Source organism: Pangasianodon hypophthalmus, chromosome 14, assembly GCF_027358585.1.
Source record: "Pangasianodon hypophthalmus isolate fPanHyp1 chromosome 14, fPanHyp1.pri, whole genome shotgun sequence".
Taxonomy (NCBI): domain Eukaryota; kingdom Metazoa; phylum Chordata; class Actinopteri; order Siluriformes; family Pangasiidae; genus Pangasianodon; species Pangasianodon hypophthalmus.
The window spans coordinates 7,443,902-7,467,554 of record NC_069723.1 but is presented as its reverse complement, the minus strand read 5'-3'; the positions used below and the strand labels follow the sequence as shown (position 1 = coordinate 7,467,554).

At 39.4% G+C, this 23,653-nt stretch overlaps 1 protein-coding gene across 3 annotated transcripts in view; it reads left to right on the top strand.

Annotated features, from left to right (window-relative positions):
- The window catches only part of zgc:77784 (uncharacterized protein LOC402947 homolog), a 71,494-nt gene that overhangs the window by 17,628 nt on the left and 30,213 nt on the right, over positions 1-23,653 (top strand). For all 3 annotated transcript variants that reach the window (XR_004579456.2, XM_026923891.3, XM_026923892.3), the window contains exons 3-7: positions 8,329-8,486; positions 8,881-9,001; positions 9,099-9,237; positions 10,457-10,584; positions 15,725-15,849. Coding sequence is in view for 2 of the 3 variants with exons in the window: in XM_026923891.3 (XP_026779692.2) it covers positions 8,329-8,486; positions 8,881-9,001; positions 9,099-9,237; positions 10,457-10,584; positions 15,725-15,849 (671 nt within the window). In the remaining variant the exon portion in view is untranslated. The remainder of the gene's footprint in view (positions 1-8,328; positions 8,487-8,880; positions 9,002-9,098; positions 9,238-10,456; positions 10,585-15,724; positions 15,850-23,653) is intronic.

Here is a 23,653-nt window from a genome sequence, read left to right as displayed (position 1 = left end):
TATGAAATAATTCAATCCAATTTTATTTGTATAGTGCTTTTAACAATGGATGTTGTCACAAAGCAGCTTTACAGAAATAAATACATTCAAGATATGAATTTTAAATGTATGAATTTATCCCTACTGAGCAAGCCAGAGGCGACGGTGGCAAAGAAAAACTCCTTGAGATGATATGAGAAAGAAACCTTGAGAGGAACCAGACTCCGAAGGGAACCCATCATCATCCGGGTGACAACGGATAGAAATAATGTGTAATGATACAAAGTACTAGTCAAGCAAACTGTGTATTTTAATACTGCATGTCTTTAGGGTTTGCTTTTTGGCTTTTGTAATGTAGATCTGGCAGCTCTAGCACACACACTGTGAACTCATATATCAATTTCCTCACATGTAACAAAGACACAATAAACAGTACTTTGTGTCATATTTGCAATTTTCTAAATCTTAAGCACAAGATGAAGAGAAAATGGCATACTTTTTATATGAAGTTTATTTTGTACACAACAGTCTATAGCTTGGGTAAACCTAATAGGGGATCAATGGCAAATCAGCCATTATTATTATTATTATTATTATTATTATTATATTGTGGTTTACACTACAATGTGCTTGTAGTTGTAGTCATCCTAGTAGATTTGGCCAGTATTACAATATGATATTGACTTATCTATCAACATCCTGATACATTTTTCTGAGTATTATAGATTTTGTCAGGTGTCAGTGCTTCAGTATATAACTGTCACTCACAGTATCAAGTGAACATTAGCATATCATTTTTGTTTTATTTTCTCTTCTTTTTCTTATTAAAAATGAATAAAATCCAAATAAATCATCTCTGAACATATAGTTTCTGTCCTCTGTTTCACTGGTGCTTGTTTGAAACCCTCAGTGCAATCAAAGCATTTTATTTACTTTTGAAAAATACTTTTATTCAGTTTCTTGGTGTAAAATGTCTTGCAGCTTCAGTGGCATATTTATAACATTAACACAGTTTTGCCAAAAATGACAGAGAGAACTGTATGATTCAAAGGTGTCAGTATCATGGTGTGTATCATGTATCATGAAAATGTGTTCAAGTAGAGTGGTAAGATATTTTTTGCCATATCGCTCACTCAAACATCCTAGTCACAGATTGTGCAATGAGCTACAGTCTTAGTGCTAGTCTCAATGTTTGCGCTGCGCCTCCTCATGTATGTACATCTGGCCCTGAGTGTTAAGAGCGTGCATGCTATTATTGGAATGAAAAATACGGCAAGACAGCAATTTGAAAAAAAAAAAATGAAGTGGTGGATACAGGGTATTCAGGTTCAAAACTGATTTATATTTAAATCAATTTTAAAGAATGTATTCTTGAATAATGAGAATAATAATACTGTTGAATAATGTAAAATTATTGAGTGAAATGATACACATAAAATGCTTGTGGGCTTGTGGGCTCTTGGCTATTGAGCTACTGATGTTGCTCAGTATTGATTGGAGTTCATGTCAGTGAGATACATAATTGCTGAAATGCAAATCTGCTGTCCAATCATGTACCCTTACCAGACTCTGAGAGTTCGTTGACAAAGCTCTCTGCTCATGTTGCTGTCTTGGATGGCTAAAAATAATATTACGGAATTATTTTTGCGCTGCTCCTTTCTCTACTTTGGCTACTACATGGAAGAGGACAAGGAGCAGAGACTTGGGGCCAATGTCTTATCTGCCTGGCACAGTGCCATGAGACAAGAGCAGGGACAGGGTCGAGTGTGTTTTGCCCTTCCCCTTAACTAGGCGTGTGGTATTGCTACAGACCTTATGGGCCAGCTGGAGGTAAACAGTGACACTTTTCCCCTGCTCTTTTCTCTTCCTTAAGCAGAGCTCATGAATTACTCATGGCTCTTGTCTCCTGAAAGATGCAGCATGTTTCAGAACAGCTTGTCCTTGTCCTTGCTTGTTCATGGGTCTTGTGCAAGTTATATTTAATTCAGCAAGGCGATTGGGCAGAGAGTAGGGAAGAGAAAGTGACAGAGAGGGAGTGTGTATGGGTATGATATGTTTAGAATGCATTTTAGGACGAGGCGCTTTGGCATACTGTACAATTTTGCTAGTGCAGTTTTGAATTGTCTATCAGACGGTATTAATAATGGCTGGTGAAATACTCAATTAGTCCCAGGATTCAGCTAAATCTTTGTGTTCGGTTCACCAATTAGCAATGAATGTCCCATTGATATTCATTCTAGCAGTAGAATTTAAAAATTAATTTGTAGATGCTCAATATATTGTCTTCACCACTACTGTAAATATATTTATAAACGCACGCCCATAAAAGTTGCCTGGAATCCTATTTGTAATGCGAGATAGTTAGCTAGTTAAGTGCATTAACACGGATTAAGAGAAAGGAATGAGTGTGTGATCACAATCCCCTTATAACAGAGTTTCTAATATAGAACAGCATGTTTAACCCCTAGACAAAAAGTCATTAGAGAATGTTTCAGCTGTGAGCTGTGATGCTCTCTCCTCACGTCGCACATAAAAGATTGACTGTGTGTTGTTCTAGCAGGAGTGTTAGATGACGGCTTTTACATTAAACTTTATTTTGATCGCTTTCATGTGTTTCCACATTCTTGGATTCTCCTGATTCTGAAAAGATCGTCTGTCCTGCATGCACACTCATTATTAGTCATTTAAACATAAACACCAAATGAATACTTTTGTTTTCAAAGTCAGTAGGATGTAGGATTTATTTTTCTTTCACGGTTGTTGAACTTACTTAAAAAAACTAATAGCCTGGAAACGATATCTGCTTGTCCCAAGCATGTGGTCTAGTGACTTGTCCACTCCTGATGCCAAAATGATGTTATTTCTGTATAATATAATACATATATAATTGTAAAACTGGTCATGTTCTTTAGTGAAAGAGCCGAGCACATACAGGTTCATGTTGGATCGATCACATAGTATTGTGCCAGGAAATTTAAAATGATTCATTTTGGCCAGAAACAAAAGAGTTAACCATTCTGAGTGTGAGCTTCTCCTCCTCTCGAGGTACTTGAGAGGTTGCTGGGTAGGACAGATGTCAGCATAGCACATCCTTCTTTCCCTTCAGTTTTCCTGCCTCTGGGTCTGTTGGGTCATCAGCTCAGCTCAGCACACACACACACACGCACAAAAACACACCCTAGAGGACTCTTTTTCTTTCGGTGAACATGGTTATAGACAATAGCCTGAGGGACACGGTGGACACTCAGTCAGCAGTGACCACCAACCACAAAGGAATCAGTGGCTTATGCAGCCAACGGCACAAGGCAAGACTGAATATATATGTTACACTTTAGTGGTTTCATTATTGGCCCTTGTGGCCGTGGAAGAGAAAAGACACTTTTTCACTCTAAGCTCATCTTTATCCTCTATTCCTACTTCACTGCTTTTCACAGTCTTTTGTTAGATTATGTGAAGATTTGATATTAAATAATTCCTGAATGTAGTAGAACTTTGGAAAAGAAATGAATGTGTATGACTTTGAAACGATTCAGTAAACTGGAGAAGAGATGCGGCGTGAGAAGAGATGTGACAGATTGTGCGTGGCGTACAAGGGCCAGCAGAGTTGTGCGAGTTGTGCCGGTGGTGTGCTGTGTGCGTATGTGTTTCACAGTCCACAGGCTGACAGATGACCACTTCAAATGCTGCCGTGCGATCTGACAAATGAACTGCTCAGAGAGACAGTTCCCCCCACCATTTGTCCCTGCTGGACAGATTTGAATATTCATACTTTAAAGAGGGAAACTGACATTCAGAGCTTTCACTGTGTCCTCCAAAGTATTAATGGGCCCTGAACATCTATAACAGGAAAGAACAAGAAGAAATCATTATGTTCATAGAAGATTTGTACGGTGAAATATAGAAATCCAAAACTGAAATGGTGGCATAGCATAGTCTCAATCAAATAGCCGAGCTTGATGAATTGGTATCATAATTAAAAACTGAAGTGATGATTAATGATGCCCAATTCAGTTTCCATTCAATTTTCATTTAGAAACACTAAATGATTAGATTAAGCTTTGCCATGCTCCATTATGCTGATGCAAATCTATACAAGACGAGATAGGCAATATGGTTGCTAATGTGGTGATTATTCCATTCTAGTGTCTGTAAACTGCTGTTTATCTCTGATTGAGATGGTAAGACATTCAGGAGGCAGAGGAGGTTGAATGAAGTCTTTTTATTTAGATTTTTTCAATAAACACACAAACACATTAATCCTAGGCAACTTCATAATGATTATTTCAATTCAAGGTTCTCTTTGAATTTAGTCTAAAGCGGGGATAGAACGTAGCAAACTACATGTACCTTTGTTAGAGTACTTGATTAAATGTTTCACTGGAACGATACTTTTCTAAATATAGTTAAATCATAATACATTTACTTGAGTTTTTTTTTTTTTTTAAATAAAACATTTGATACATTTATTTTTGATTACCATTACAGAGTAAAAAAAATAATAATGCATTAAACCCCAGAAGACTGTAAGCCAATTAAAGACAGCATGTGAGAATTTTAAATGATTTAATTTCGAGACCCAGTCAAAATTAAGTGTGTTAATTAAGAAAAAATTAAGTGTAGAAAATCTACACTTCACACGCCAAATGCTGAGTCAGCAGCAGCAACGTCTGAGACAGATGAGCAATTTATCAGCTATCTTCAGTTTTAAATGATTCAAAGGAAACAATGTGATAAAGATTTGCAAATTATACGAGCCAAAACCTGTTGAGATATCGGCATTTCACAGTTCAACATCCAACCCAGAAACATTAGCTAGATAAGTCAACTAGTTTTACAGTATTTAGGTAGCACTCAGGATCATGTGCAAGGGGCATCTTTGCTAGATAGCTAACTATGTAGCTAGAAACTTCATATGAATGAACATGGTAAATGGTCTGCACTTATATAGCACATTTTAACCTCAGTGGTTCTACAAAGCACTTTACACTGCTTCTCATTCACACACCAATGGCAGCAGAGCAACTTGGGGTTCAGTGTCTTGCCTAAGGACACTTCAGCATGTGGAGGGGCCAGGGATCAAACCACCAACCCTGCAATTAGTGGACAACCCACTCTACCACCTGAGCCACAGCCGCCCCATGAGCTAGCTACCTAGCTAATGAAACTAGCAAGCTACTGAATCCCCAACAACATTTGGCTATCTATGCAGCTAATGTTACATTTCTTTTTGTAATGTTGATAATGAAGGTGGTGTTCACATCAGCATAGCTCCCTGGATTAGTTAACATAAGAACAGAATATAGAAAATACAACAAATTTCAGATTAGTTGTCAATTGTAGACATATAAAAATTAATTTGTAAAGTAATTACTCAAGTGGTTTTTCTCCACATGACTCATTTCCTTTTATTTACTCATATTTTCTTGATTATTACTTGTGTTCCTGGTGATCTTGTGACTAAGGATCCCGCGCACTCAGTGCCACATCCCAGGTTCGATTCCTGGGCAGGGAACCAACCCAGCCACTGGGAGTGTACTCTCGGTGCTGGTCCCAAGCCCAGATAAAGCAGGAGGCTTGCATCAGGATGGGCATCCGGCGTAAAACCTGTGCCAAATCAAACATGTGGACCAGTGATCCGCTGTGGCAACCCCTAACTGGAGCAGCTGAAAGAACAGCAACAACATTTTCTCGATTATTATTTTTACTCAAATGAATTATTAGAAAATTAGCAGTGCTTTTATTTATGTCAGTATGTTGTGTACTCTTTCCACCATTAATACATGATCAAAGTTATGTGATAAGTACTTTGGAGTCAACCTGACTCAGATTGTTTCCCAAGCAACCAGCCATTACCTTTAATATATATACAATCTTAAGCAGGAATTGTTACCCATATGTTGACCTTTGGTACCCTTTTTGACCAAGATGATCTTTTTGCTTTAATCATGGTCATATTTTATGATTGCTTAGCTTTCTCACACGTGTAAATGTGCAGATGTTTCTTTGTAACTACGACGATTAAGCCCTTTGCTGTATTAGCTTATCTGCTTTAAAGTCATCTTGAAATCAAAGCTGATCTTTTTTTACCTTGTCTGCTCATATCCCTGGTTGGATCATACATGATTCACCTACCTTAATCACTTAAAAGGTAAAAGTCCTTCTTTGTCCTTATTCTTTTACTAAAGTGCAAGTACTTTTGCCCAACTCTAAACAGCCTCTAATTTTTCCATCAGTGTGTGCTTGTGAGAGTGTTAAAAAACCCCCAACGAGAATCATGCCATGTTTCACCTCCCTCACACCCAGCTATGTTCAAACACAAAAGCAGTCAGGTTGTGCTCTAGTCACAAGAATGCCAATTAGCAAATAGCAACAATAGCAAGATTGCCACCTCCTCTAACGGTGTTGCAGGTGGTGGTGTTGCAGTAGTCATGCATGATTGACTGCATGTTAGCATTTAGATGAGTCACTGTGGATAAAACCAAAGTCTGTTCTTGCATTATTCCCACCCAGATGTGCTGGCAAAGAAAAATGTCACAAGAAAATTAATTCACAGATCTGTTTCACATTGTCTTTAAATAAGTGAGAGGGTGGAAAACAACATGCGTGCTTTCTGCATCACACAAGAGCAAAACCCACTTTCTCACAGACTGTGATTTCTCATATAATAGCTTCACAAAATAAGAGTCATTAACATACTTAAAGTACCTTTATGCTAGTTAAAGCTTGATAGTTAATAGAATAGTGGTTAATTAGGTGGCATTCAATATAAAATACATTTAGCCAAAGCCTGACTGAGATGGATTACAAATATGACTGCTAGTTGTATGCTACAGATGACAGCTAAAAGTATGCTACATTTCATTAAACAATTATTTGCATGTTTTATTTGTAAACTGCAACCGTGTTACTCGACAATAGTCATTACTGATATTTTCTTCCCTTTCATGTGAAAGCATAAAACATTTTCTGTTTCTGCAGTCCATCTAAAATATGGTGCTTTTTCAGAAAGTCTAAGGATTAAATACAACCCTATTTTTTCAAAAAGATTCAAAGTTTGGTGAAATTTATTTTAAAAACTTTTTATATATTTTATTTATAAAATCTTTGTTGGTGCATCCGAAACATGGAAAGTAACAAAGTAAAAGTTTTACAAGTTTACTTTTGCAATCCTGCTAGTCTTTCTACTTGCACATACTTTGGTACTGTATTTAAGTTCGGTTCTGAACTGTAAGTACTTGAGTTTTTCATTCACGGAATACCTTTGACTTTTACTTACTCCATTTCAAAAGTAATATCTCAAACATTAAATCACTGCAATATTTCTTTATAATCAGTTATTTGTAAAGTCATAAGGTGAATCTTTCATGTAATTTTCCTTTCATACTTTTAGCAAAAGGATGAAATACTATGAAATAGTTTATACATTTCTAGTTCAATTTGGGTGAAGAATTTGATGCTGAACTTCAGTTTTTATAGAGATTTCTTCTGAGGAATAATTGCACTTTTACCTGTGTAAAGGATTTCGTTACTTATAGCACCTCTGGTGCAATCCAGTGTAAGCGTTTTAGCATTTTGGATGCCTCTTAAAATGTCTCACATTCCATTATGAACACTAACTAGAGATGATTCATATGCTGGACAAGAAGAAATAGTACATACAGGTGAGATTGATAATGGGGGACATGACAGAGGCAGAGCCGGAGCAGAAATGAACAGGAACAGAAGAAGGTGCTGTGACAACTATCAGGAGGAGACTAACGACAGGCAGTTTTGTGTGTGAGTGTGTGTGAAGCGTTTCAGCTCCAGAGGGTTTCTATTCTTTGATTTGAGCGCCCTTAGGCTCCTGCCACAGCGCACAGTACATGCGGGATTCATAGTTTCCATGGCATTTCCATGTCTGTCTTATCTGTAATGCTGTTAGATGCTGTTAACAGTACAGGTGACACTTCAGTCAGCATTTATTTCATCATTTCTCCAGAAGGGGCTTTCTTTTGCTTCCCTTTATTTCTTTTGTGGAACTGAATCATGTCATGTTGCAGAAGAAACAGTGTCGTGTCTCTTGCTTTGTCTGGAAAATGGTTTGTTCAAAAAGCGTGTTTACAGTTATGAAAAGAGCACATTATTGCTAAGCTCTAGGGGCAGAGGGACCAAGCAGCTCAATGCCACAGAGAGCCGAAAAAAGACAGCCATCACTTTATCATAGAATTAAGCACAAGAAATCTGTGAATATTCTCATTTTTTCTAATCTGTCTGTTTTATGCTGTAGATCTATCTTTATTAATAGACATCAAGGAGAGTGTAATACTCTGTCTCTCTCCCTCTCTCTCTCTCTCTCTCTCTCTCTCATAGCGCTGAGAGATGATTTCCGCCAGGCCCCGAGTGATGTGGTGGTTGCTGCCGGTGAACCTGCCGTGCTGGAGTGCATCCCACCACGCGGTCACCCAGAGCCCAGCATCTACTGGAAGAGGAACAACGTCCGAGTGAGCGACAAAGACAGCAGGATCTCTGTGAGTCTCCAGCAATCTATTGATTAGAGCCTGAGGGAATTAGGGGAGGAAGAAATAAGGCTAGAGGCAGAGAGCGCTGATTGCCAAGTGCTTATTAGAGCTTGACCCCTGATTTGACATGACATCATCGGCTGGCTCCCAGTGCAGTCAGGATTAGCTCAAAGGATGTGCATCAGCATCTTTAGGAACCACTTGTGTCTTCTTAGAGTTAGATTGCTTTGGACAGGTGTTATTGTCATTACTGCGGTAGATGTGCATCCAAATCAGGAAGCAAATTGCTTTGAGAAGAAAGAGGACTGATTGATGTTCCTGAGCTCTTTTTTGATTCTAAGTGTGTAGTGAAAATGTAACTGTCAGCAAGCAGCAGAAGTGTGATTGCTTTGTGCTGTCACAGATGCGTGGTGGCAAGCTGATGATCTCACACACTCGGAAAAGTGACGCAGGCATGTACGTGTGCGTCGGCTCCAACATGGTGGGAGAGAGGGACAGCGATCCGGCCGAGCTGGTGGTTTTCGGTGAGGCCTTCGATCCTCGTATTTCCATGTCATGTAAAAGTGAGGGTCAGCATGTGATTGGATGTCTGTGTGTGTGTGTGTGTGTGTGTATGAGCAGAGAGACCAGTGTTCATCCGTAGGCCTGTGAATCAAATAGTGCTGACAGAGGAAACAGTTGATTTCCTGTGCGAGGTCCATGGAGATCCGGCTCCCACCATCCGCTGGAGACGCGAAGGGGGAGAGCTGCCTCGCGCCAGGTCAGAAACCAGCCATAAGTCTCTTATAACACTGTAAAAACTCTGTTCATATTCAAAAAAAGGACTGGACTCATTACTTGTGTGATTCCTCTAAGATGAAATAGTGTTTATTTTTTTAATAAGGTGTGGCCACAAATATATGTTTCAAAGGCACAGAAAAAAAGTGTCTTGTGGCCACAAATTATTATATTGTGGCCATGAGATACCAAAGTCTTGGCCACGAATTGTGTAACTTGAGACCTCAACTTAATATGCTGTGGGAATATTACTGTATACTTAATACATGGCTTCCAATTCAATTCAATTTCAATTCAATTCAATTTTATTTGTATAGCGCTTTTAACAATGGACATTGTCACAAAGCAGCTTTACAGAAATAAATGGATTCACAAAAATATATTGTAAATATTTAAATTTATCACTGTGAATTTATCCCTAATGAGCAAGCCAGTGGCGACGGTGGCAAGGAAAAACTCCCCGAGATGATATGAGGAAATTAATTATTTGGCAGGAACAGGCAAAAAAAAAGTCTATTCGCTTAAAGAAGGTGACGCATGCAAATGGTATATCCATGTCGCAGCACCAATGGTGGCCTCACTGGTCTAATTCAGCTGATTTCTCTGTGCAGTTGTTATTACAGTTGTTGCCACGAGCTAAGTATTTCATGACCGCAGAATAGATCTTGAGAAACCTAATAAATATTTCATGGCCACACCTTGCCCCCTCAGCAGCTCCAGAGACCATCCTATGCCTTTAAAACTCTTCAGACAATACACTGACTTGGGTGCTGACAGGAATGTTATGCATGTACATAATTTAATAAAGATAGTGAGGATTAGTTGTCATGGGGAAGGAAATTTCAATAAGCAAAACACTTGAGATGTCAGTCACTGCCAAACAAATTGGCTTATCACTTTAATTATTTTAAAAGCAATTATTTATTCTCTGGTGGAGAACTGTTAGGAGCATACCTGTGTAATTATTCCAGATTTTGAAAATATATTTATAAGAATGTTCTGTAATCCTGTCGAAAAAGATCTTTCATAGTAAACATGATTATAGCCGCTCCATAAGGCTGTGAATGGAAAAAAATGCAGGCCAAATTTGAACAGTTGCAGTATAACACAGTGGTTTTAGAGGTGATGACTGATGAGTGAGTGTATGTGAAATTCCTCACACCATAAAGCTGTGATTTGCTCTTTTCTTTGGGTGGGTGTAGATTTGAGATCCGCAGTGACAACACTCTCCGTCTGGTGAAGGTGCGAGAGGAGGACGAGGGAACTTACACATGTGTGACAGAAAACAGCGTGGGGAGAACCGAGGCTTCGGCAACGCTGCAAGTCCACGGTACATAAAAAGCTCAGAGACACATCTTTTAAGACACACGCCCAGTTCATGACGATGCACATGTGGGCACTCTGCAGCACTCATAAAATATAAAGCAGATGTCTCTGTTAATGGGTTCATGTGTATGCTCATCCTTGATTTCCATTAAGCTGATCTGATTACGGCTCTTTGGGCCTGTCAGATGCCATCAGTGTTATCTGGGGGAATTCAGATGGAAGGAGTGTGTTTATAGGCTTCTTGTTCTCCGTCACAGACACTACATGCCGTTTGTGGTAAAGCATATGCATTACTACATCTGACAGCCATTAGGGAAGCAGTGCGGGCCAAGTGATAGAGAGCAGAGTATTAATAGAATTTGTGTGTGTGTGTGTGTGTGTGTGTGTGTGGGCAAGTCTTTATATCTTGATGGGGACAAAACATCCCCACGAGGCTATGAATATCTGAAAGTTTTGACTTTTTCGGTACATTTGTCTTTTCCCCATGAGGAAAAACTTTTTGAGCTTTTACATGAAACACTAAAAGAGTCAAAATATTTCCAGTTGGTTACTGAGGTTGAACTGATGGTTAGATTTAGGTATAGCAATACCATTAATTATCTGCATTAGTAATTATGTTAATTGAAGGTCCTCACACAGCGGGTAAAACAGAACGTAACAAATAAATGCTGTTTTTTTTAAACACTTTTAGCTCAGGTTAAGGTTAGGTTTAGGTTTAGGATTATTTAACTACAGTAAAATACAAGTCATTTGAAATATCTCAAAGATTGCAAAACCAATGTACATGTGTGTGTGAGAGAGAGCAAGAAAGACCGGAAGGCATTTAGAGGCTTTTTGAAATTATTATGAGGCTTAATGAGATAAAATCTTCCCATTGTTCTTACTGTATTTCAGTCCAATAGCGATGGAAGTTTCAATTAACATCCATCAGCAGCCAGACAGAGAGTGAAACACAGATGCTTTTGGAAGAGTAGAGCCTTTTTTTTTTTTTTCCTCGTAATGGACGCCTCATCTCGGTCATCATCTTTAAAGTGTCCTCTGCACAGTAAGCCCTGGAATGACTTAATGTCCTCCAGATTATGGCTTGGCCACCCACACATCTGTTGTTTTTCCATTCATCAAATGAGAGTATCTGTTTAAAGCCAGACAAAACCCTCCCATGACTTAGTAGTGACTCAGTCATGTGACTACTAAAGAACCCCACTGTCTCAATCATCCAAAATTTATTGGACATGGAACACAGAATGGGTAATGAGGTGTGGAGGTGATATTAAGTTCAAACTCTAAATATTTCATCCTTCAGAGGAAGATTTCTTCCGTATGGCTCATTATCTCAGTCTCTAAATCTGATATACACTTTCTGGCCCTGTATCTGGATGACTGCGTTAATTGGGCTGCTTTTTTTCTCTCTCTCTTTTTCTCTCTAGAGTGTTGTGGTAATCGGCCCTTTATCTTATTCTCTTTTTGTCTCTGGATTGCTGTGGTAATCGTTCGCTTGTCACACTAGATAATTGTTCTCTTGGAATACAGTTTTCCTGGTTGCCTTCGCTGTGCAAGTGCTTATTTGTGTGGGAGTATGATAGTTCACTCTAGATTCTCTCTCTATTTCTTTTTCTCACACCCTCTGCAACATGCCTGCCATGTTTATATGCCTGCTGTGAAATTTCTTGAGCAGCAGGATAGAAGACTGGTTATCAAAACAAAGGCCCACACAGCACTCAGCTCTGTGGCTTATAAATCCATACGATGGCTGTGAGGTAGATTCTTCACAGCTTGCCTACTGATGAGATTACAGATCATATCTGAGAACTTGTGAAAAATGTAATTCATTTAATTTATACTTTTGTTTTATCAGGAGACCAAACACATGAAAAAGCAGCTAATATGGCCTGATTTGTAATCTTTTTGCTGCTGGCAGCTCTCACGTTTGCTACAGCTGTCTTGCTAAAACAAGTTCCAACATCGTGTGTAAGCAGAGAATAAATTAGATGGGAGTGCAGGGGAGAGAAGCTCCTGTGCTATAATCTGATAGAAATGTAAATCATAGCCTGGCATAATAGTAATAATAAAATATTTGATGTAATACTCTTTCATGCTGCTTTATAGATGGGTGCTTTATTTTCATGGATGCTTTCATATCAAAATTATAAAACAATTCACAATGACGAAAAAACCAAGCCATGATGTCCAAGGAACTCTCCACAGACCTCCACAATCAAATGGTGTTGAGACATAATCTGGCCAAGGGTATAAAACCATTTTTAAAGCTTTGAATATTCCCAGGAGCAGAGTGGGCCCCATCATTGTGAAATAGAAGAAGTTTGGAAGTGACCACTCTAACAGAGCTTCAGCAGTCCTCCACGGAGATCGGAGAACCTGCCAGAAGGACAACCATACTCCATCAATCATGCCTTTATGGCAGAGCGGCTAGACAGAAGCTACTCCTGAGTAAAAGGCATATGGCAGGCACTTAAAAGACTTTGAGAGCATGAGGAAAACATTATCTGGTCTGATGAGACAAAACTGAAGTCTTTGGGCAGAACTCCAAGTGCTACGTCTGACAAAAACTGTACTGCTCATCAGCTGGTAATACCATCCCTATGAATGGGAGAATAGGAGAAATTGCCCAGATCCGAGTACAGCTTGTAGACCCTTGCCTAAGAAGGCTTGATGCTGTAATTGCTGTAAAAGGTGCTTCTACATATTACTGAATAAATGATCTGAGTAGTTTCTTAATGAGAGATTTCAGTTTATTCAGATATTCAGATTATAATGGCCAAAAAAGTCAATTTAATCCATCTTAAATTTAATCTACAACACAATAAATTGTGCAGAAACTTAAAGAGGTCTGGATACTTTGAAAACCACTGTATATTAAAAGCTTGTTTTACTCAAATCTCCATGATATCAGTATTGAGAACTCCACGTATTAACACATAAATTGAACAGCACTGTTCCCACATTGTTGGCTCCCATGAGACCCACTTCCTAAATCCCAATTTAACCCATGTGCAAACACTACTAGCCTCAAACACAACATTGCCACGTTTATCCAGAAGCAGACCCTCTGACCTGCATTCCCAGTTAATTAATTACCCTAATCCTCTATGACTGGAGGTTAAATATGTTTTAAACATGGAAATCACAACACTCATTGAGCTGAGGGGTCAGGAGTAAATAACTCATTACTGAGATACCATCAGAACTCATTAAAAAAGACAATAGACATTCACTTTAATGGGAACATCTGTACACCTGCTCGTTCATACACTATTTTCATGCAAGAGCCTGTAGAGTTTACACAGAATGGTACGAAAAACAAAATCTAGTGAGCAGAAGTTCTGCAGGGAGAAATGCCTTGCCTTGTTGATAAGAGACATCAGAGGAGAATGGCCAGCCTGGTTGGAGCTGACAGGAAGCCTACTGTAACACAAGTAACCACTCTTTACTACCATGGTGAGCAGAAAAGCATCTCAGCATGCACAACATGCCACACCTTGAGGCAAATGGGCTACAACAGCTGAAGACCACATTGGGATCCACTCCTGTCAGCAAAGAACAGGAATCTGAGGCTATAGCGGGCACTCCCTCACCGAAACTGGACAGTTGCAGAGCAGGCGAGTGTCCGGTGATTGGCTGATTGAATAACTGCTTGAATAAGCAGGTGGACAGGTGGGCATTCCTGTTAGAGTGGCTGGCGTATTTTTTTTAAAAGTTTATTTCATATATTTTTGCACTTGCATGATTTAATGGTATAAAGGCTTGGGATGCAAATTAGTCCGAAACAGTACTTTTGGTTTTTGATTGAAAAAGAAAAAAATGGACCTGAAAAAAAGATTGAATAGACCTAAAATAAAGTGTCAAATCTATCACTGGTAATGGTAAAAATGATAAATTAGAATGTGATTAAAAATGTCCTAGTTTTCCTTTGTTCTCAGGGGCCGGTCAGCATAGATGCGTTCAAACAGAACGGCAGCAGATCAACAGAGAAGAAGTCAGCTGTGTGGAAATATTTCACAATTTCTAAGAGGGACATTAGACAAATGAATTATAATCACTGTTCATGTCAAGTATAAACAGGGGGTACAATGCCCAAGGATTTCTCCACCATTGGTTTGATACACCACTTGAAATCATGGCATCTCTCTCAATATGCATAATACAGCAAAACAACAGAAGCAAAAAGCCATCTGCAGCCACAGATTTTGAAAAGATGCACGAATTCACAAAAGACAGTGCTAAAGCACAAAGTATATCCAATAACTAATGTAATCCATTGCCTTGGATGACCAACTGTTCCCTGTTGTCATGGATGTTGGATTTCATTGGATTGTGTCTGATTAGACAGTGCTGAGTAGATGCTACTGTACTTTTCAGATACATGTCTACCAGAGATGTACAACATACACTACATTGGCAAAAGTTTGTGGGCATCTAGACCATAACACTTATATGTGCTTTTTGAACATCCCATTACAGGTTTAGTCCCCCTTTGCTTTTATAATAACCTCCACTCTTCTGGGAAGGCTTTCCACTAGATTTTGGCATGTGGCTGTGGGGATTTGTGTTCATTCAGCTACAGGAGCATTACTGAGATCAGGTACTGATGTTAGGTAAGGAGCCCTGGGGTGCAGCCAGTGTTCCAGTTCATCCCAAAGGTGTGGTGTTCAGTGGGGTTCAGGTCAGGGCTCTGTGCAGGTCACTTGAGATCTTCCACAGCAACCTTGCCAAACCTTGGCTTCATGGACCTCGCCTTGTGCACAGGGGCATTGTCATGCTGGAACAGGTTTGAGTCCCTAAGTTCCAGTGAAGGGAAATTGTAATGCTACAGCATATAAAGACATCCTATACAATTGTGTTCTTCTAAATTTTTGGCAGCAGTTTGGGGAAGGAACACATATGGAAGTGATGGTCAGGTGTCTACAAACTTTTGGCCATATAGTCTAGTTGCAGCTCACATCCCTGATCTCCTCATGATAGATATTTCAGCTTTCAGTTTAAGTACTGAAAAAAGCTTTTTATTGGCCTAGTGTGTCTGGAATTTTGGTTCATTTTCATTTCAATGCATTGGTAATAACGATGCACCTGAAGTGGATGGCTGTGAATTTGCTAATCTCAGACTTCTCCTCTCCTCTCCTTTACAGTCCCTCCACAGATTGTCCTCCAGCCCCAGGACCAGGTCTCAGCCCAAGGCCAGACTGTCACATTCCACTGTGGCACAAAAGGCAACCCTCCTCCAGCAGTTTTCTGGCAGAAAGAAGGGAATCAGGTACAGGTGCAGCTACTGAACCAGATGACATGTCTATGTTTTGCTTTCAGGCTCCACTTCATGCTAACTCTCAATAACAACACAGTGCTATTTGCTGGTGAGCTATTATGTGTGGGTTACAGACACCTAATCATTCTAAGCTCTTGGAGCTAATTCCTTTCATTTTTGCGTCTCGCCGTGTTCATCCATGACTCATTAAGTTCTTCCAACAATCCAGAGCCTCTCAATAAGCAGTCCCTCTGCCCTCCCCCTCGCCAATGCTGATTAGGTTCGTTGTGCTGATTACGCTGAAGTGGTAAATCAAAACCTCGGCTCATTTCAGCTCAGCAGATAAAGAGGCAGATTTGTGTTGTTGTGGGAGTGTGTCTTGAGAAGGACGCTTTTGTGGAGAAAATATGAAGGAGGTGGAGAGGTGGTTGTGAGGAACATCAGGTGCCAGTGCTCCTCTTTCAAACCTACACAAGCTCACTCTGCACACTCTCTTGCCTGATGGTGGTTTGGAACAGGCTTCTATTCTATAAATAGACAACAGGCCAAGTGAATGAGAGGAAAGCCTCCTGGGAGGCGTAGTGCAGTGCTCTTCCTGGTGTTCTTCGTGCAGGCATCCAGTGAAGTCAGCTTTAGTCATTTTACAGTCAGCCGGTGTATGTGTGTGTATGTGTGTGTTTGTGTGCATGTGTAGCAAGATTGCACAGTCTACAGAAGTTAAAATGAACACTGCCAGCTTAAACGGTGTTTACAGCAATACTGGATGAATCATTTAGGAATTAGGAATCCATGGGATTTCACCTGTTTTCAGTGGTACATCAGTCATTTTTAAGAATAACGTTTTGCTTAGTGAGAGAGTACAGAATATTAATGACCACTTCATATGAGATCATTGCAGACCCATTTATCTGTCATACTGTTCTAAAAACTATGAGTCACTATTTTTGGGATTTCAATTATCTCTTATTCAACACCCACAAATCACTGCATATAAATGAACCAGATTTTTGCCTGCAATTAATACTGATGGGGCGGCACAGTGTCGCAGCAGGTAACCTGCCTCACAGCTCCAGGGTCCCAGTTCGATCCTGTGCTCAGGTTACTTCTCCCCATGTCTGCATGTACTCTGGGTTCACCAGTTCCTCCCCTGTGTGAATGTGTGTTGTGCCCTGAGATGGGCTGGCTTCCTATCCAGGATACTGTATATTCCCACCTCGCACCCAGTGTTTCCTGGATGCGCTGTGGATACACCATGACCCTCAGCTGATAAATGAATATATTCATTCATATATCATTCATAAATATTTGCTCCTCTGGAAGGCCCTGAAGGACTTCACCAAGGAGACTTCACGGAGGGGGGATTTATATTATATATAGTTTTTATTTGTTTTTAATGAAACAGATAGACTTCTTCAAACATTACCCAGGACTCATATGTCAAGGAAAGGTTAAAAACCTATTGCTGCATGAGCATCATTAGGTGCCTTGCTCCAACAGAAAGCTGGCTCTGCATTTCTGTATGCTAGCCAGAGGTTTTACAAATATGGAAACAGGCCCAAGAGGCCTCTGGCTAAATGTATTACTCTTTAAAAAGCAAACAGCAGCTAGAGATAAGTTTTAAATTAGGAACTTTTTTAGTAAATCTACTAAAGGAATAGTTTTACAAATTTTCTTTTCCCCCAAATATACACAATCAGTCAAGATGTGTTAAGATGATTAAGATAGGCTTATGGCTAGTTTAGCATTATGCAAACTGCATGCTGCAAACAGCACATGCCCTGAAAGACTTTGGCAAAGTAGTACAATTTGTAAATACGTGTAAAAGTTGGCATTAAATAGCAGCATATGTCCATGTTTAAAAATTAAATATACATGTAACTTGAGGGTGGCACAGTGGTGCAGCAGGTTCGATCCTGAGCTCAAGTTACTGCCTCTGTGGAGTTTATATATATATATATATATATATAGTCTTCGGAAAAAGTCATGTTTTTATTTATCAGCGCCTAATAAAAATTGTGTGGTCCTCATCAGCATCTATAAACAAACAAAGAATCTCTGAAGACAAAAAATAAAAAACAAAAAAAACACACGACAGATTTCAAGATGTAGTCATTTTTTCCCCAAAAACTAAACCAACATTCAGAAACCAGGTGGGCAAAAATAAGTACACCCTTCCACAATCAGTAAGAGAGTAATTAGCAGCCAGGTGTTACTAGTGAAATACACAAGATTAATTAATCATCAAGAAGTATGACCACCTTTATAAAATCAGAACGTTTGACAGTTTGGTGTTCTGGAGCACTCAAGGGTGTTTACATCATCAGCCATGACCTTAGAGAAGCAATTGTTGCTGCCCATCAATCTAGGATGGGTTATAAGGCCATCTCCAAACAATTTGAAATTCACCATTCTACAGTGAGAAAGATTGTTTACAAATGGAGAGCCTTCAAGACAGTTGCCAATTTTCCCAGGAGTGGGCGTCTGAGCAAGTTCAGTCCAAGGACAGACTGTTTAAAGCTCTGTAATATAAAGAAAACCCCAAGAGCTACATCATGTGACCTACAGGTCTCTGTAAGCACATTAAATGTTTATGTTCATGACAGCACAATCAGAAAAATACAAAACAACTATGGCTATCATGGAAGGGTGGCTAGGAAAAAGCCCTTCTCTCAAAAATGAATATGACAGCATGACTTAGGTTTGCAAAATTGCATCTGAGCAAACCACAAAGGTTCACAAACAATATCCTTTGGACTGATGAGACCAAGGTGGAGATGTTTGCTCATCATGCACAGCGCCATGTTTGGTGAAAACCAAGCACAGTGTATTGGCACAAACCTCATACCAACTGTCAAGCCAGGTGGTGGAGGGGTGATAATTTGGGCTCGTTTTGCACCATAAGACCTGGAAAACTTGCAGTTTTTGAGGCAACGATGAAGTCCACTTTATACAAGAATATTCTTGAGACAAACGGGAGGCCATCTGTCCAGCAACTTAAGCTGATCTTAAGAAAGCTGTGCATAAAAAATGCCCTCTAGCATCAATGAATTGAAACAATGTTGTAAAGAAGAGTGAGTCAAATTTTCTCCAAATTATGTAAGGGACTGATAAACTCCTACAGAAAAAATTTACTTTAAGTTATAGTTGCTAAAGGTGGTTCTACATATTACTGAATTATAGGGTGTACTTATTTACTCACCACCTGGTTTCTAAATGTTGGTTTAGTTTTTGGGAAAAAATGACTACATATTGAAATCTGTCGTGTTTTTTGTTGTCACCTGATGTTATTTGTGTTACATCACACAATACCACACAATAGGCTCTGATAAATAAAAACATAGAATTGAAGGAGGGTGTACTTTCTTTACCCCATGACTGTATGTCACATACTACACATACTAAAAAATGAAAAGCACCGATGCATTGATAACAATACTGGTATCGGTCAGGTGCTATGCTCATTTTCTCATAATCATACAAAATGCTGTGATACCAGCATCTGATACCACATAAGCCTAGTGCATATTTCTGCGCTAATGAACAGATGACATGTATTTCACGATTAATGATGGCGAAGCAAGATGCAAACTGAGCAAAGCAATCAAAGCAAAGCAGACTGCAAACTGTGCTCTATGAAAACATCAAGAGGAGCAACTACAGCATCTTCCTACAACAGTAACAAGTAACGTGTGGCACCTTGTGCTCATTTTTAATGACCCTGAGGGCTAATATAGCTCTGTGCGCTCAGGTCAGCCACCTTCATGCTCTCTATTAAAGATAATATTTTAAACTCCATAGTCTAAGGCAGAGGAATTATATGCAAAAGTAAACAGTGGACTTGCTTCAGTGCTGGCTAACTGGCACTCATCTCCATAGTTTTGTGGCTTTGTTGCAAGCAGATGAGTTTTGAAACTCAAACTTAACAATGTAACAAGTTAAGTGACAGTAGTGCCAGTAAAATTATTTTAAGTGAATAAATTCAAGATAATATTAAATGCATTAAGAAAAAATACAAGGTTTGAGAGAGGAGCACAGAAGAGAAATACCTTGAGCCATTTAACTCTATTATCTGAGGCTGATGAATTACAGTATCCTCAATGAACTGTTTGAGGAATTTGCTTCCAAGAAATTAGAAAGTAAGGCTACCTTCAATTCACGCCAGTGCATTACTACTGGTACAGCAGCACGCTTCATTTTTAATCAAGGAAACTAATGCCCATATTCACAACAGTGCCAATGAAACATGAGGGATGGGGACATCTGAAATTGGGCCAGCTGTAATTACAACCCATCTCAATTAAAAAGATTGCTGTAGGGCAATGAACTAACACACACTTTGGGTTGCAAGTGCAGAAAAACAATTCAGCATTACCCCACAAACTGTGGGGTAGACAGGATCAACATTTTAGTGAGATCCACCTTGCCAAAATGTGACCCACTACATATTTAATATACTATAATGACGAATGTGCTTGCTTTCACCTGTCAGTGGATCTCCAGCTTCCAGACAGACAGGAAGCAGCAGGTGAGGGTGGGCAAAGTCACATCTAGCACACTTCTCCGATGCTCTTCTCCATCTACACAAATGACTGTTTCTCTGTCAACCCCTCTGTCAAGCACCTGAAATTTGCGGATGACATGACGATCATTGACAATGACGAGACTGCGTACAGGAGGGAGGTGGACCGACTTACCCTCTTTCCACAACAACCCGGAGCTTAACACTAGTCACGTTTACATGGACACTTTTTGTTTCAATCAGAATGAAATCAATCAGATTGATTAATCCGATCGCAGTGTTTACAAGAACGCTGAATAAAGTAATCGGGTTGATATGCGCGTTTACATGACAGAATCTTCGGACATGCGCACAGTGCACGAATACACGTTTCCAGCCGTTCCAACATGCAGATACTAGCAGCCACTCTCTTGCCATTGCTTCTTTTTTTCATTTTAAAAAGCGAACTTAACATTTGCCTATTTCAGCTGCTAATTAGAAGACGACGAGTGCGTGATGTTTTGTGCGGTGCTGCGTGTATTTATCAAGCAATTAAAATGCCCCTTCCCGAGCCCAGAACAAGGCGTCTGTGGATGAGGGTCCGAAGCAAAGACCGGTGGGACAACGTCGTCTTGCACCACTTCACAGACGAGGAGTGGAAGGAGAATTTTAGGATGACACGACAGTCATTTACGACACTATGCTCCATGGTGGAGGGGAACATGGCACCTGGTGAGGCTACGGTCAGAGCCCCAATACCGCTGACAGCCGTGCGTCATACGTCATTACGTGATTTGTATGTCATTGCACATGCGCAGAACTATCTGGTTTCATTTTCAACCCGATGAAGTGTTTATATGTCCTCTCCATCGGATTAGAAAAGGTTTAAACCACCCCTTACGATCCGAATGAAATTTTAATCGGTTTTGCCCAATTCATTCCGATTGACGTGTTTACATGTGACTTTTTAGATCTGATTGTGCTTCTAGTCCAATTACGATCGGATTATTAGTGTCCATGTAAACGTAGCTACTGTCAAAACTGTGGAGATGATAGTAGACTTCATCACCCGGAAGGTTTCATGATCTGCCAGGACCTGAAGTGCACGGCTGACATATTGTCCATAATGAAAAAAACACATCAAAGGATGTACTTCCTATGCCCGTTAAGGAAGTACAACCTTTCTCAAGAACTGCAAACCCAGTTCTATAGATCAGTTATTGAGTCTATCCTTTGCTATTCCATCTATTTGCTATTCCAGTCTGTCTGGCTTGGTTTGGCTCAGCCACCAACCCAGACAGACTACACCGGATAGTCTCAACCACAGAGAACATCATCGGCCCAGTCCTGCCCACCCTTCAAGACTTGAGGTCAGTAAACAAGCATCTAAACTGATCACAGACCCCTCACATCTTCCGGGAGGTGCTACAAATAGCTGTGTGTCAAAACAACCAGACACAAGAACAGCTTCTTTCCAGAGGCCATCAGACGCATGGACAGTAATAGATAACGCACAGTTCTTTACATACAGGACAATATCACTGTGAATATCAATGCACATTATGCACCTTTTTCTGTGCAGTAGAACTTTACACATATCTAACTAAGGAATACCCGTGTACCACAGGCTACACAGCTTGTGCACTTTATTATAATAATAATAATAAGAAGAAGAATTATTATTATTATTATTATTATTATTTATTATTATTATTATTATTATTATTATTATTTATCAACTATTATTTATCAGCAGTAATGTTTAGCTCTTTTTGAATACTCTGTGTGTGTATGTGTTGTTTTTGTGAGAAAAATACTGAAAAGACAGAGTCAAACACCTTGTGTGTTCAGGCATACTTGGCAAATAAAACTGATTCTGATTCTGATTTGTTCATCTATGTTATACTTCCATTCCTCCATAAAGTGCTTTGACTCCAGTTAGACTTAAATTTTATTGAGATAAATATTTGATTTTATGTGTGATGCATATCTCTCAAGTCTGGAAGCACAGTGTAGCGTCTTGTGAGAGCTACAGTGTAAAGGCCATTTAAGTCTGTGGGCAAACGTAGTGTCCTCCTAAGCTGCTCTGATGTCAGTCAAGACTGCGGGTAGCATTGGAATGCATGTATTAACACAGAATCGGCTACAGTCCAATACCACATTATCAGGACGTCCCTTTGATGACTAGAGAAATGAGGGAGGTAAAATAAAAACCTTCCAAAACTACCAAAGGTCAAAGAGCGATCCAAACAAGGAAATACAATTTAAAAAATACAATGGATAGGAGAAAAACCATGGCTCAAAACTGTAGGCGATGCAGACAACAGACTTCACAAATACAAATCAACACAGACAAACCAATAAATGAAAAACATATAAGGGGCAAAGATAACGACAATATAAAGAAAGCTAGAACTAGCTTTAACTAGATTAACAATACTTTTAACATACCAACCGTGGGCTGCTCAGTTATTTGAGATTAGACAACTTGACCTGGTTTGGGGTGAGTGTGTAATTATTTAGCATGCAGTTTGCGCCATGCTATCCTTCATAGCAAAATTAGCATTGTAGCTTTGATGCAAAACTAAGGACACCAATTTCCAAAATCCAACCACATAAAATTCCACATTTGGATATGAATGCTTTTAAACCAAGTTGAAAAATGTTCCACAGGAAAAATCTGGAGTAATCCATTTAGAGAGGATAAACTGCTAAAAGCGGAACAACATCTTTGTAGTAATAAGCATCTCAGGCAGAGGTTTATTATAGAATTTTATTCAATCTTTCAGCAGCCCTTCAGTGTTTATTCACAAATCAACAATTTTCCAGTAGTGTGAGGTGTTTTACATATCTTTAAATGTTTCCCAGTGTCCACAGTGTTAGTAGGAATAGATTTGAAAAAGGTATATGTTTTTTCAGGAAGCCCAGGGGCTAATGATTACATTCTATTAAATGGGATTATGGGACAGTTATATAAAATGGATTAAATCCCATTGCTCCAATAACCTGTTTTCTGATTCGGTCACCTTGGGTACAGAAATAAGGTTCAGACACACCATTGTTGTTCAGTGACCAACATTTTCTTTTGCAATAAATTATTTAAAGCAAAGATGCCTTCAAAAATAATGAAATAATACAACTGGCGATAAAGAGCAGTAAATAGTTTTTTTAATAGGTTTTTTTTGCATCAGTTCTTCAGGTACACTGTTGTGTAGTTTTATAAAAGGAAACTTTTGGTACATTTTTCCAGGCATCTTGGAGAACCTGCCACAGTTCTTCTGCAGCCTTTGGCTGTCGCACTTGCTTCTGTTTCTGCAG